The 16,978-nt window shown below is 43.3% G+C and overlaps 1 protein-coding gene across 2 annotated transcripts in view; it reads left to right on the top strand.

Moving 5' to 3' along the window:
• LOC311120641 (putative ATP-dependent RNA helicase ddx6) overlaps positions 1-16,978 on the top strand; it is a 51,722-nt gene that overhangs the window by 25,216 nt on the left and 9,528 nt on the right. For both annotated transcript variants that reach the window (XM_084157874.1, XM_084157873.1), the window contains one exon: positions 16,177-16,293. In XM_084157874.1, the coding sequence (XP_084014000.1) occupies positions 16,177-16,293 (117 nt within the window). The remainder of the gene's footprint in view (positions 1-16,176; positions 16,294-16,978) is intronic.

The raw sequence follows: 16,978 nt of genomic DNA, 5'->3' as shown, positions 1-16,978 counted from the left end.
AATCAATAACCTGTGCGTTTTGTATTGTGTTATTATTTATTTAGTTAGTAAATAAATAACTAAGCCAATTTGTGTATTGCTGATTCATCAACAAGGTTAGGGTTCTTGCAGGTTCAAGGATTATGCGATGTTCAGAATGAGACTGATGAGGTAATTATTTGATAAGTGACTGTTATCGATATATAACATATCTTCTAAGAGTTTAATTTGGGAGTTAGTAACTCTTCCGTGGTGCCCCAAATTCCTAATGAGTTAATTGTTACATGATTAATTTAATCAAGTGACAATAAAACATAGTTAGGTGATTCGATAAATAACTGTCGTACATTAAAGTAAGTCACGTCACGACACTTCTCTGCTTTTCAAATCTGACACGGAACAAAAATATCTTATTCTGATAAAGTTTCAGCTATTTTAGTATCTGCAATAACAGCATTTTCTGTAACTTCTATTATAAACAGAAATTTTGACCACTACCCCAAAAGTTAGATAAAAAGTTTGAGGGTATGACATTTTAATCCACTTGTCTGCTATTCAAATTTGTTCGTAAAAAAATATCCACTACGGATCTAACGGACCCCCCCCCCCCCCCCCCCAACCCCAACGTTTTTCAAACGACCACTCCCCCAACAAGTTAGACTAAAACATAGAGCAAATGAAATCTTCCTCCACGTCTCTGCTTTTCAAACCTGAAAAAGTATTAGGAATAGCTTCTACCAATAAAAAGTTACAGCTGTTTGTCGGAATTTAGAGTGACAAAAAGCAGTTATTCAGACACAGGAGCACGTGGCAGCATAGGCAAAAATAATGATGAGGGTGACGTGACCACAACCACTGACCACAACCTCAACGTCTGACCTTAACTAACTTGTTAACTGTCTTGTACTCAGCACTCTATTGTCCCTCTAATCACTCTTACATCAATGCAAACGTAATCGGAAATCTAATCAAACACTTAATGAGAGCCCATGAGCTCATTTTGCACAACATTTCTATAGGCTATGCAATTGCTTGAGAAAACAGTGATGGCCTCTATTAAAAACAGGAGGATCCCATCAGCTTTCTATAGGCTAGGCCTACTATATTTATTTCTCAACTTTCCTAATATTAAGCACATTGCTTCTCTTTACAACAGGAGTATAGCCTACCTGGCTGGCATGAAAATGAACCATGGGTAAAGCGTCCTCCATTCGCTATTTAAGTGCATAGATGACTTTTTTTTCTTTTTTTCTGCCCATTAGTATATGAAAAAACAAGATTAAATCAAGAACATTCTGATGGGTGAAAATATAAACCTATCACTTGTGAATTATATATTATCAGTTGTGAATAATGCCCAGCTTGTGTGCAGTAAGACAAGAAACAGCTAATGCATTTTTTTGTGACCTTTTTCAAATCAGTCGCACAACTCATGTAGCCTAGCCCATAGGCCTACATGTTTTGATAAGGTTTGTATCACAACTAAAGTGGCCAAATAACTTCTTTAAAATTAAGCACATTAATCCGCTTTACATTGGTTGTAGAGCCTAATTGGCATACATACGCAGCGCATGAATTTGAAGTTTGGGGAACATCATTTTCACCATAGATATGCACCTTTTATAATAAAAGCATTACATGCATAATCGCATTTGCGGTCACTTTTGAGAATGGTGTTTTCCCGCTAATTGATTGCATTTTGGAACATTCGTGCTTATAGTTTACTGCCTGTTTGCGCATTGCTGGGCTTATAATGTAAAGAAATAGCCTAATAGTTTATCAACGTTTTAAGCTAAACGTTCTGATCTGTTGCGTCAGACTCATTGCTTAATGTTTTTTTTTTATGCTAGTGGTTGTATTAATTTGGGATCTATCGCATCCCACAACTGTCCCAGACTATGTTTGGAATATTTATTTATTGCAAAGAATAGAATAGGTCAACTTTTGTACTATGTTGGATAGTAGATTGACATAGGCAGCCTATGTACAAAAGTTGATAGGCTAGTGCTTTTGCTGTTTGTTAGTTATTAATTTTGTTGGCTGACGAAATGTAAACGTAGACAGTCCTTCCAATATCTTTATTATGTGCCTCGGAATTGGATAAGGGCGCGCACAGTTGCGTCCCCAATGTGTCTGTCTTCACTTGTAGCCTGTGAAAAAGACCTGATTTATGTGACTGGCATTGGCTAATAGGAATTGAGCTATCTGAGAGAGCCGTGAGTGAGCAGTGCTTCGGAGCACGCAGCCGGGAGAAAAGGAATTATAATGATTATATTCGGCCCAAGGGCACAAAGGCCACCGGCCGCAAAATGCATGGATTTTTTTTTTGTGGGCATTACGGCCAGACAAAGGGGATGCCGCCGGGAAATTCGAGGCATTATCAAGTGCTTGTCAAATTGTGAATGAGAGACTGAAGTGTGTGCAGCCTGCGCAAATAACAAAGCAGAGCTCATGCCTTTTCAAATCATCATTAGTCACATCATGCAGCCTTAGAATGTACAGTGAGGGGAAAAAAGTATTTGATCCCCTGCTGATTTGTACGTTTGCCCACTGACAAAGAAATTATCAGTCTATCATTTTAATGGTAGGTTTATTTGAACAGTGAGAGACAGAATAACAACAACAAAATCCAGAAAACGCATGTAAAAAATGTTGATAAATTGATTTGCATTTTAATGAGGGAAATAAGTATTTGACCCCCTCTCAATCAGAAAGATGTCTGGCTCCCAGGTGTCTTTTATACAGGTAACGAGCTGAGATTAGGAGCACACTCTTAAAGGGAGTGCTCCTTATCTCAGTTTGTTACCTGTATAAAAGACACCTGCCCACAGAAGCAATCAATCAATCAGATTCCCAACTCTCCACAATGGCCAAGACCAAAGAGCTCTCCAAGGATGTCAGGGACAAGATTGTAGACCTACACAAGGCTGGAATGGGCTACAAGACCATCGCCAAGCAGCTTGGTGAGAAGGTGACAAAAGTTGGTGCGATTATTCGCAAATGGAAGAAACACAAAATAACTGTCAATCTCCCTCGGCCTGGGGCTCCATGCAAGATCTCACCTCGTGGAGTTGCAATGATCATGAGAACGGTGAGGAATCAGCCCAGAACTACACGGGAGGATCTTGTCAATGATCTCAAGGCAGCTGGGACCATAGTCACCAAGAAAACAATTGGTAACACACTACGCCGTGAAGGACTGAAATCCTGCAGCGCCCGCAAGGTCCCCCTGCTCAAGAAAGCACATATACAGGCCCGTCTGAAGTTTGCCAATGAACAATGTGTTGTGGTCAGATGAGACCAAAATCGAGCTCTTTGGCATCAACTCAACTCGCCGTGTTTGGAGGAGGAGGAATGCTGCCTATGACCCCAAGAACACCATCCCCACCGTCAAACATGGAGGTGGAAACATTATGCTTTGGGGGTGTTTTTCTGCTAAGGAGACAGGACAACTTCACCGCATCAAAGGGACGAAAATGAAAATGGGTCGTGGATGGGTATTCCAGCATGATAATGACCCAAAACACACGGCCAAGGCAACAAAGGAGTGGCTCAAGAAGAAGCACATTAAGGTCCTGGAGTGGCCTAGCCAGTCTCCAGACCTTAATTCCATAGAAAATCTGTGGAGGGAGCTGAAGGTTCGAGTTGCCAAACGTCAGCCTCGAAACCTTAATGACTTGTTTTGTTTGTTTTGTTTTAGTCATTTAGCAGACGCTCTTATCCAGAGCGACTTACAGGAGCAATTAGGGTTAAGTGCCTTGCTTAAGGGCACATCGACAGATTTTTCACCTAGTCGGCTCGGGGATTAGAACCAGCGACCTTTCGGTTACTGGCACAACGCTCTTACCCACTAAGCTACCTGCCGCGGAAAACTTGGAAAAGACTTGGAAAAGATCTGCAAAGAGGAGTGGGACAAAATCCCTCCTGAGATGTGTGCAAACCTGGTGGCCAACTACAGGAAACGTCTGACCTCTGTGATTGAAAGATCAGGGCCTAACATAAGGACAACACAGAGTATGCTATTCTGTTCATCTGAAATGTACAACATTTTCTTCATATCATGTTTCTTTAGATCCGTCTAAAATAATGGATTTATTGTATGTTATATGGATTTGTTAGACTTTTTAAAATGTACATGTTCCAAAGGTCTGCATCAGCTGCTTGTAGGCAGCCAGGAGATGTAAATGAGTTTATGAACTACTGACCACAACACCACCACAACTGAGCACAACCACACAACTACTGACCACTACTGACCACACTACTGAACACAACTACTGACCACAACCACACAACTACTGAACCACACACCTACATACGAACACTACTGACCACAACCATTGACCAAAATTACTGACCACAACTACTGACCACAATCACTCAACTACTGACCACACAGCTACTGAACCACACAACTGACCACAACTATTGACCACAACCACACAACTAATGAACCACACAACTACTGACCACGTTCATACTGTAGGGTCCAAAGAACCTGCAACACAACGACTGACTAAAACTACTAAACCACAACTACTGATCACAAACACAAAAATACTGACCATAACTGCTGACCACAGCTACTGACCACAACTAACTAACCACACAACTGCAGTTGAAGTCAGAAGTTTACATACACTTAGGTTGGAGTCATTAAAACTTGTTTTTCAACCACTCCACAATTTTTTTGTTAACAAACTATAGTTTTGGCAAGTCGGTTAGGACATCTACTTTGTGCATGACACAAGTCATTTTTCCAACAATTGTTTACGGACAGATTATTTCACTTATAATTCACTGTATCACAATTCCAGTGGGTCAGAAGTTTACATACACTAAGTTGACTGTGCCTTTAAACAGCTTCGAAAATTCCAGAAAATGATGTCATGGCTTTAGAAGCTTCTGATAGGCTAATTGACATCATTTGAGTCAGTTGGAAGTGTACCTGTGGATGTATTTCAAGGCCTACCTTCAAACTCAGTGCCTCTTTGCTTGACATCATGAGAAAATCAAAAGAAATCAGCCAAGACCTCAGAAACTGTAGACCTCCACAAGTCTTGTTCATCCATCATTTCCAAACGCCTGAAGGTACCACGTTCATCTGTACAAATAATAGTACGCAAGTATAAACACCATGGGACCACGCAGCCGTCATACCGCTCAGGAAGGAGACGCGTTCTGTCTCCTAGAGATGAACGTACTTTGGTGCGAAAAGTGAAAATCAATCCCAGAACAACAGCAAAGGACCTTGTGAAGATGCTGGAGGAAACAGATACAAAAGTATCTATATCCACAGTAAAACAAGTCCTATATTGACATAACCTGAAAGGCCGCTCAGCAAGGAAGAAGCCACTGCTCCAAAACCGCCATAAAAAAGCCAGACTACGGTTTGCAACTGTACATGGGGACAAAGATCGTACTTTTTGGAGAAATGTCCTCTGGTCTGATGAAACAAAAATAGAACTGTTTGGCCATAATGACCATCGTTATGTTTGGAGGAAAAAGGTTGGACGCTTGCAAGCCGAAGAACACCATCCCAACCGTGAAGCATGGGGGTGGCAGCATCACGCTGTGGGGGTGTTTTGCTGCAGGAGGGACTGGTGCACTCCACAAAATAGATGGCATCATGAGGAAGGAAAATTATGTGGATATATTGAAGCAACATCTCAAGACATCAGTCAGGAAGTTAAAGCTTGGTCGCAAATGGGTCTTCCAAATGGACAATGACCCCAAGCATACTTGCAAAATGGCTTAAGGACAACAAAGTCAAGGTATTGGAGTGGCCATCACAAAGCCTTGACCTCAATCCTATAGAAAATGTGTGGGCAGAACTGAAAAGGCGTGTGCGAGCAAGGAGGCCTAAAAACCTGACTCCGTTACACCAGCTCTGTCAGGAGGAATGGGCCAAAATTCACCCAACTTATTGTGGGAAGCTTGTGGAAGGCTACTCAAAACGTTTGACCCAAGTTAAACAATTTAAAGGTAATGCTACCAAATACTAATTGAGTGTATGTAAACTTCTGACCCACTGGTAATGTGATGAAAGAAAGAAATGCTGAAATAAATCATTCTCTCTACTATTATTCTGACCTTTCACATTCTTAAAATAAAGTGGTGATCCTAACTGACCTAAGACAGGGAATTTTTACTAGAATTAAATGTCAGGAATTGTGAAAAACTGATTTTACATGTATTTGGCTAAGGTTTTTGTAAACGTCAGACTTCAACTGTACTTACGAACACTACTGACCACAACACAACTACTGACCACAACACATCTACTGAACCACACAACTAATGACCACAACCACACAACTAATGACCACAAGCACACAAATGCTGACCACTAGTGACCACAACTACTGACCACAGCTACTGAACCACACACCTACTCAACAAAACTACTGACCACTACTACTGACCACAACACAACTACTAAACCACACAACTGACTACAACCACACAACTAAAGAACCTGCAACACAACTACTGACTAAAATTACTAAACCACAACTATTGATCACGACCACAAATACTGACCACTGCAGACAACTACACAACTAATGAATCACACAACTACTGACCACAACTACTGAGCACAACCACACATCTTCTGACCACACACCTACTTACGAACACTACTGTCTACAACACAACTACTGACCACCACACAACTACTGACCACCACAACCACAGAACTGACCACAAGACACAACTACTGAACACACAACCACTCAACTACTGACCACAACCACACTACTGACCACAATTACTAACCACATCTATGGACCGACAACCACACAACAACTGAACCAAAATCACCAAACGAATTGACATTTACATTACATTTTACATTTTAGTCATTTAGCAGACGCTCTTATCCAGAGCGACTTACAGTTAGTGAGTGCATACATTATTTTTACATACTGGCCCCCCGTGGGAATCAAACCCACAACCCTGGCGTTGCAAACGCCATGCTCTACCAACTGAGCTACATCCCTGCCGGCCATTCCCTCCCCTACCCTGGACGACGCTGGGCCAATTGTGCGCCGCCCCATGGGTCTCCCAGTCGCGGCTGGCTACAACAGAGCCTGGATTCGAACCAGGATCTCTAGTGGCACAGCTAGCACTGACTTAGACCACTGCGCCACTCGGGAGACGTGCACACAACTTCTGACCACATGCACACAACTTCTGATCACAACCACACAACTACTGAATTAAACTAATGACCACAAGCATAAAACTACTGAACCACACAACTAATGACCACAAGCACACAACTGCTGACCACTACTGACCACAACTACTGACTACAGAACCACACAACTAATGACCACAAGCACACAACTACTGAACACAACCACATATCTACTGACCAAAAAACTACAGAACCACACCACAACCATTGACCACAACTACTGTCCACAACCACAAACTACTGACCACAACTAATGAACCACACAACTACTGACTACCATTACTGACCACAACCACACTACTGACCACAACCACACAACTAGTGTACCACAATCACACAAATAATTGACCACATGCACACAACTGCTGACTCCAACTACTGAACACAACCCCACAACTACTGACCACAATTACTGACCACAACCTCACAGCTACTGACCACAACCACACAACTACTGACCACAACTACTGAACTACACAATTACTGAACCCCACAACTACTGACCACAACCACAGAACTACTGACTACAGAACCACACAACTAATGACCACAAGCACACAACTACTGAACACAACCACATATCTACTGACCAAAAAACGACTGAACCACACCACAACCATTGACCACAACTACTGTCCACAGCCACAAACTACTGACCACAACTAATGAACCACACAACTACTGACCACAACTACTGACTACCATTACTGACCACAACCACACTACTGACCACAACCACACAACCATTGTACCACAATCACACAAATTGACCACATGCACACAACTGCTGACTCCAACTACTGAACACAACCCCACAACTACTGACCACAATTACTGACCACAACCTCACAACTACTGACCACAACCACACAACTACTGACCACAACCACACAACTACTGACCACAACCACACAACTACTGAACTACACAATTACTGAACCCCACAACTACTGACCACAACCACACAACTACTGAACCACACACCTACTTACGAACACTAATGACCACAACTACTGACCAGAACCACACAACTACTGACCACAACCACACAGCTACTGACCGCACAACTACTGACCACAATTACTGACCACAACCACACAACTACTGACCAAAACGACTCACCACAACTAACCACAACCACACAACAACTGACCACAACCACACAACTACTGGCCACAACCACACAACTACTGAACTACACAATTACTGAAACCCACAACTACTGACCACAACTAATGAAGCACACAACTACTGAACCACATGCCTACTTACAAACACTATTGACCACAACTACTGAACCACACAACTGACCAAAACCACACAACTTACCACACAACTTCTGAACCACTCAACTACTGACGACAACTACTGAACCACACAACTGACCACAACCACACAACTTACCACAACCACACAACTAATGAACCACACAACTACGGACCACATAACTACTGACCCCGTCCATAATGTAGGGCCAAAAGAACCTGCAACACATCTACTGTCAAAAATGATCGACCACAACTAATGAAACACACAACTACTGAGCACAACCACACATCTACTGACCACAACTACTGAACCACACACCTACTTACGAACCCTACTGACCACAACCACACTACTTACCACAACTACTGACCAACAACCACACAACTACTGAACCACAATCACACAACTGCTGACCACAGCTACTGAACCACACACCTACTTAACAAAACTACTGACCACAACTACTCATTACAACTATTGACCACAATCACACAACTAATGAACCACACAACTACTGAATACGTCCATAATGTAGGGCCCAAAGAACCTGCAACAGAACTACTGACTAAAATTACTAAACCACAACTACTGACCACAACGACTGAACACACAACCACTCAACTACTGACCACAACGACTGAACACACAACCACTCAACTACTGACCACAACGACTAAACACAACCACTCAACTACTGACCACAATGACTGAACACAAAACCACTCAACTACTGACCACAACGACTGAACACACAACCACTCAACTACTGACCACAATGACTGAACACACAACCACTCAACTACTGACCACAATGACTGAACACACAACCACACTACTGACCACAATTACTAACCACAACTACGGACCGACAACCACACAACTACTGAACCATAATCACATGATTAATTTACCACATGCACACAACTACCGACCACAGCTACTGAACACAACCACACAACTACTGAATCAAACTGATGACCATAAGCACACAACTGCTGACCACTACTGACCAAAACTACTGACCACAACTACCGACCACACAACTACTGAACCACACAACTAATGACCAGAAGCATCCAACTGCTGACCACTACTGACCACAACCACACAACTACTGACCACACAACTACTGAACCACACAACTAATTACCGCTAGTGACCACAGCTACTGACCACAACCACACAACTAATGACCACAACTAGGGCTGTTACGGTGACCGTATTACAGCCACACTAGCGGTCATGAGTCATGATGGCAGTCAAATTCCATGTGACCGTTTAGTCACAGTCATTTGGCTTCTCCAAGCTCTGATGCTGCTGATGGTCATTAGTAGCCTACCAAACTTGCTAACTGCCTGGCACTCCGCAGTCTATTGTCCCTCTGACATCAATGCAAATGTAATCGAAAATCTAATCAAACACTTCATGAGCGCTCATGTTGTTCAACATTTCTATAGGCTATGCAATTGAGTGAAAGAACAAAGTGATGGCCTCAATTAAAAAGAGGAGGATCCCATCAGCTTTCTATAGACTAGGCCTACTATATTTATTTCTCAACCTTTTATAATATTAAGCACATTGCTTGTCTTTAAAACAGCCTGCCTGGCTGGCATGAAAATGAACCACGGGAAAAGCATCCTCCATTCGCTATTGAAGTGCATAGATGACGTAGTTTTTTGTTGTTACTGCCCCTGTTTCGAGACAGGTGCATGATAATGGTCCATTCTAAATCAAAACAAATTTCACACATATATTATTTAGTATATGTAAAGACGAGGTTAAATCAAGAATAGTGTGATGGGTGACAATATTAGCCTATGAATTGTGAATTATATCATGTGTGAATGATGCCCAGTTTAAGGCAAACAGCGCATGCTTTTTTTTGCAACTTTTTCAAATCATAGTCACACACCTCATGTAGCCTAGCCCATAGGCCTACATATTTTGAGAAGGTTTGTATCACAACTAGAGTGGCCAAATGACTTCTTAAAATGAAGCACATTAATCCACTTTACAGCGGGTGTAGAGCCTAACTGGCATACATACGGAGCGCGTGAGTTTCAAGTTTGGGGAAGATGATATTCACCATAAAAATGCACCTTTATAATAAAAGCATTCCATGCATAATCGCATTTGTGGTCACTTTTCAGAATGGTGTTTTCCTGCTAATGGAACATTCGTTCTTATAGCCTACTGCCGTGTGCACATTGCCACGCCACCTGGTAGGAGCGACCTGTTAGGTAGGACGCAATCCAAGAGTGAGCAGCGCCGGAGATGCCCAACTCGGAGAGGGTGGAGAGGAGGATCTGATGGTTCACAGTATCAAAGGCAGCGGATAGGTCTAGAAGGATAAGAGCAGAGGAGAGAGAGTTAGCTTTAGCAGTGCGGAGAGCCTCCGTGACACTGAGAAGAGCAGTCTCAGTTGATTGACCAGTCGTGAAACCTGACTGGTTTGGATCAAGAAGGTCATTCTGAGAGAGAGAGCAGGAGAGTTGGCTAGAGACGGCACGCTCAAGAGTTTTGGAGAGAAAATAAAGAAGGGATACTGGTCTGTAGTTGTTGACATCGGAGGGATCGAGTGTAGGTTTTTTGAGGAGGGGTGCAACTCTCGCTCTCTTGAAGACGGAAGGCACATGGCCAGCGGTCAAGGATGAGTTGATGAGCGAGGTGAGGTAAGGGAGAAGGTCTCCGGAAATGGTCTGGAGAAGAGAGGAGGGGATAGGGTCAAGCGGGCAGGTTGTTGGCCGGCCGGCCGTCACAAGTCGCAAGATTTCATCTGGAGAGAGAGGGGAGAAAGAAGTCAAAGCATAGGGTAGGGCAGTGTGAGCAGGACCAGTAGTGTCATTTGACTTAATAAATGAGGATCGGATGTTGTCAACCTTCTTTTCAAAATGGTTGACGGTCATCCATAGAGAGGGAGGAGGGAGGAGGATTCAGCAGGGAGGAGAAGGTGGCAAAGAGCTTCCTAGGGTTAGAGGCATAGGCTTGACATTTTGAGTGGTAGAAAGTGGCTTTAGCAGCGGAAACAGAGGAAGAGAATGTAGAGAGGAGGGAGTGAAAAGATGACACGTCCGCAGGGAGTCTAGTTTTCCTCCATTCCCGCTCGGCTGCCCGGAGCCCTCTTCTGTGAGCTCGCAATGAGTCGTCAAGCCACTGAGCAGGAGGGGAGGACCGAGCCGGCCGGGAGGATAGGGGACATAGAGAGTCAAAAGATGCAGAAATGGAGGAGAGGAGGGTTGAGGTGGCAGAATCAGGAGATCGGAGGGAGAAGGATTTAGCAGAGGGAAGAGATGATAGGATGGAAGAGGAGAGAGTAGCGGGAGAGAGACAGCGAAGGTTGCGACGGCACATTACCATCTGAGTAGGGGCAGAGTGAGTAGTGTTGGAGGAGAGCGAGAGAGAAAAGGATACAAAGTAGTGGTCGGAGACTTGGAGGGGAGTTGCAGTGAGATTAGTAGAAGAACAGCATCTAGTAAAGATGAGGTCAAGCGTATTGCCTACCTTGTGAGTAGTGGGGAACAGTGAGAGGGTGAGGTCAAAAGAGGAAAGGAGTGGAAAGAAGGAGGCAGAGAGAAATGAGGCAGACGTAGGGAGGTTAAAGTCACCCAGAACTGTGAGGGGTGAGCCATCCTCAGGAAAGGAATTTGTCAAGCTCATTGATGAACTCTCCAAGGGAACCTGGAGGGCGATAAATGACAAGGATGTTAAGCTTGAATGGGCTAGTGACTGTGACAGCATGGAATTCAAATGAGGAGATAGACAGATGGGTCAGGGGAAAAAGAGAGAATGTCCACTTGGGAGAGATGAGGATTCCTGTGCCACCGCCGCGCTGACCAGATGCTCTCGGGGTATGCGAGAACACATGGTTAGACGAGGAAAGAGCAGTAGGAGTAGCAGTGTTTTCTGTGGTAATCCATGTTCCCGTCAGCGCCAAGAAGTCGACGGACTGGAGGGTAGCATAGGCTGAGATGAACACTGCCTTGTTGGCCGCAGAACGGCAGTTCAAGAGGCTGCCAGAGACCTGGAACTCCACGTGGGTTGTGCGCGCAGGGACCACCAGATTAGAGTGGCAACAGCCACGTGGTGTGAAGCGTTTGTATGGCCTGTGCAGAGAGGAGAGAACAGGGATAGACAGACACATAGTTGACAGGCTACAGAAAAAAAGGCTACAATAATGCAAAGGAGATCGGAATGAAATGAATTAAACATCTGGGAAAGCGAGAGAGCGGGGCCTCCCTCACTTACGTTTCACTGAAACACTCAAATATAACTATCCCAACTTCCACTTTAGAAATTATAATTGTTGTAAACTACAGCGGTTCAATGTTTCTAGGAATAGACTAACTTAGTTTATTCAGCTAGCAGCTTGGTACAGTATTCTTCCGTGAAAACCGTCCAGGGCACCGAATCCTATGACGCCAAAGCCAACTAGCATGCCAGCCTCCAATAACACGGTTTAGCACCAATACACATTGGAGAGATCTTGCATGGAGTGAGATCTTGCATGGAGCCCCAGACCGAGGCTGATTGACCGTCATCTTGAACTTCTTCCATTTTCTAATAATTGCGCCAACAGTTGTTGCCTTCTCACCAAGCTGCTTGCCTATTGTCCTGTAGCCCATCCCAGCCTTGTGCAGGTCTACAATTTTATCCCTGATGTCCTTACACAGCTCTCTGGTCTTGGCCATTGTGGAGAGGTTGGAGTCTGATTGATTGAGTGTGTGGACAGGTTTCTTTTATACAGGTAACGAGTTCAAACAGGTGCAGTTAATACAGGTAATGAGTGGAGAACAGGAGGGCTTCTTAAAGAAAAATGAACAGGTCTGTGAGAGCCGGAATTCTTACTGGTCGGTAGGTGATCAGATACTTATGTCATGCAATAAAATGCAAATGAATTACTTAAAAATCATACAATGTGATTTTCTGGATTTTTGTTTTAGATTCCGTCTCTCACAGTTGAAGTGTACCTATGATAAAAGACCTCTACATGCTTTGTAAGTAGGAAAACGTGCAAAATCGGCAGTGTATCAAATACTTGTTCTCCCCACTGTATATGTAAAGAACAGATTAAATGTAAGTATGATCTGATGGGTGAGAATATTACCAAGTGCTTGTCAAATTGTGAATGAGAGACTGAAGTGTGTGCAGCCTGCACAAGAAACAGTGCAGAGCTCTTGCCTTAAATGTAATATCATACAGTTAATGAAAACATATAGTATAACGTATCACAACTAAAGTTGCATAAATAACTCTAAATTAAGCATATAGGAGGACATGTTTCTTTGTTAAGCGCTCAACACAGAATAGCCGCATGAGCGAAGTCCCTCGCAAATCATTTGGGGAAAATATCCTTTCTTATTTATTTAACTATGTTGAATTGTAGGCCTATTCTTCATACTATAAAATAATGCTACATAATTCTTAGCAAATCCTGTCTGCTAAATGAACTAGTGTAGCCCACAGCCATATGGCACAGCCAGGTCAGGTCCTAACATAAGGACAACTCAGAATATGCTATTCTATTCTTCTGAAATAATTTTCTTCATCTGTTTCTGCTGCTAAAGCCACTTTCTACCACTCTAAATTCCAAGCATCTGCCTCTAACCCTAGGAAGCTCTTTGCCACCTTCTCCTCCCTGCTGAAATTATTACAAGTGCTTGTCAAATTGTGAATGAGAGACTGAAGTGTGTGCAGCCTGCACAAGAAACAGTGCAGAGCTCTTGCCTTAAATGTAATATCATACAGTTAATGAAAACATATAGTATAACGTATCACAACTAAAGTTGCATAAATAACTCTAAATTAAGCATATAGGAGGACATGTTTCTTTGTTAAGCGCTCAACACAGAATAGCCGCATGAGCGAAGTCCCTCGCAAATCATTTGGGGAAAATATCCTTTCTTATTTATTTAACTATGTTGAATTGTAGGCCTATTCTTCATACTATAAAATAATGCTACATAATTCTTAGCAAATCCTGTCTGCTAAATGAACTAGTGTAGCCCACAGCCATATGGCTCAGCCAGGTCAGGTCCTAACATAAGGACAACTCAGAATATGCTATTCTATTCTTCTGAAATAATTTTCTTCATCTGTTTCTGCTGCTAAAGCCACTTTCTACCACTCTAAATTCCAAGCATCTGCCTCTAACCCTAGGAAGCTCTTTGCCACCTTCTCCTCCCTGCTGAATCCCCCCCCCCTCTCTGTGGATGACTTCGTCAACCATTTTGAAAAGAGGGTTGACGACATCCGATCCTCGTTTGTTAAGTCAAATGACACTACTGGTCCTGCTCACACTGCCCTACCCTATGCTTTGACTTCTTTCTCCCCTCTCTCTCCAGATGAAATCTTGCGACTTGTGACGGACGGCCGGCCGCCCAACAACCTGCCCGCTTGACCCTATCCCCTCCTCTCTTCTCCAGACCATCTCCGGTGACCTTCTCCCTTACCTAACCTCGCTCATCAACTCATCCTTGACCGCTGGCTATGTCCCTTCCGTCTTCAAGAGAGCGAGAGTTGCACCCCTACTCAAAAAACCAACAGTCGATCCCTCCGATGTCAACAACTACAGACCAGTATCCCTTCTTTCTTTTCTCTCCTTACACAGTAAGCGGCACAGGTCCTAATCCAGGCACTTGTCATCTCCCGTCTGGATTACTGCAACTCGCTGTTGGCTGGGCTCCCTGCCTGTGCCATTGAACCCCTACAACTCATCCAGAATGCCGCAGCCCGTCTGGTGTTCAACCTTCCCAAGTTCTCTCACGTCACCCCGCTCCTCCGTACACTCCACTGGCTTCCAGTTGAAGCTCGCATCTGCTACAAGACCATGGTGCTTGCCTACGGAGCTGTGAGGGGAACGGCACCTCCGTACCTTCAGGCTCTGATCAGTCCCTACACCCAAACGAGGGCATTGCGTTCATCCACCTCTGGCCTGCTGGCCCCCCTACCTCTGCGGAAGCACAGTGCCCGCTCAGCCCAGTCAAAACTGTTCGCTGCTCTGGCACCCCAATGGTGGAACAAGCTCCCTCACGACGCCAGGACAGCGGAGTCACTCACCACCTTCCGGAGACACTTGAAACCCCACCTCTTTAAGGAATACCTGGGATAGGATAAAGTAATCCTTCTACCCCCCCTTACCCCAACCCAAAGAAAGAAAAAAAAACATATTGTAAAGTGGTTATCCCACTGGCTATAAGGTGAATGCACCAATTTGTAAGTCGCTCTGGATAAGAGCGTCTGCTAAATGACGTAAATGTAAATGAAATAGGGTACATTTTCTTCATATCATGTTTCTTTAGACCTGTCTAAAAGAATAATGGATTTATTATGTTGGTGTACGCTATATTAAATTGATTTATTAGACTTGTGACGAGTGGAATGTTAGCTAAAGAGACTGGTAGTCAGACTAGTAGAGCAGAGACTTTGCGTAGAGAATAAACACATGCACAGAACGTGTTCCGCACATTCGCATAATCTTCAATCTTTAGTCCGGGGGCTTGGAAAGGTCCGGAAAAAGTCCGATCCGCAGCCACTCAGATCTTTCAAACCCACTTCAGAAATGTTTACATTCATGTTAAACCATCGCCTAAGACCTGCCAGAACTCTATTTTTGTTTTTAATGCATTTAAAGCTTTGAGATTCTCATGAAAAGCGCTATATAAAGTACATCTGATATTGTTTGTTAGTTTTAACATTTCCTTTCTCTTGTGGTTTGTTTCTCACAGCTGCAGATCAATCAGTCCATCATATTCTGTAACTCCACCCAGAGAGTTGAGCTGCTGGCCAAGAAGATCACCCAGCTGGGCTACTCCTGCTTCTACATCCACGCCAAGATGATGCAGGTGAGCGATTTAGATTCACGCTTATTGTCCTACAAGAGGAAAATCTGCATCCGCCTGAAAAGAGGGAAAACATTATTATCGGGTTGGAACCAAAATTATTTTCCAATCGTTTTCGTTCTGAACAGAAACATTTTTTTCCCGTTACGTTCATATGTTAAGACCAGCAAAATATAGTTCTGAACGGGTTCGTACAAAAAAATAACAGTTTATATCGTTCCTTGGTGTTCCTTTTTATACCTCTTTTATACCTGTTTTTTTTTATACATTTACAGTGCCTTCAGAAAGTATTCAAGCAACCACACACACACACGCACCCACCCACACATACACATTTACTCTACTTTGTTCATGTGTTTCACCTAACCTCATGACCAAAAACGCACATTGCTCTAAATGTCATAACCCTCTGAAGTCTTCAGTGGTGTTATGTGGACTGTGTCAATGTGCATTACATAGGAAGTCCACCCCTATTGATAAAACTAACACAAATGTATGGTTGTATTGGACATGTGAAGCATGCACTTCTATGTTTCCGTTCCACTCAATGGATGATTCCGACTGTGTATCTCTCTTAGTTGGTTAGGATATCAACCCTGATAACATGGTCTTTAACCCATTTAGATATTAATGAAGCGAATGATAAATATAATGATTGTGTTGATCCAGATTAACATTTCCTGAATTT

This window comes from Coregonus lavaretus, assembly GCF_964263955.1.
Source record: "Coregonus lavaretus genome assembly, chromosome: 3".
NCBI lineage: Eukaryota > Metazoa > Chordata > Actinopteri > Salmoniformes > Salmonidae > Coregonus > Coregonus lavaretus.
This window is presented reverse-complemented; position numbering and strand designations above follow the sequence as displayed.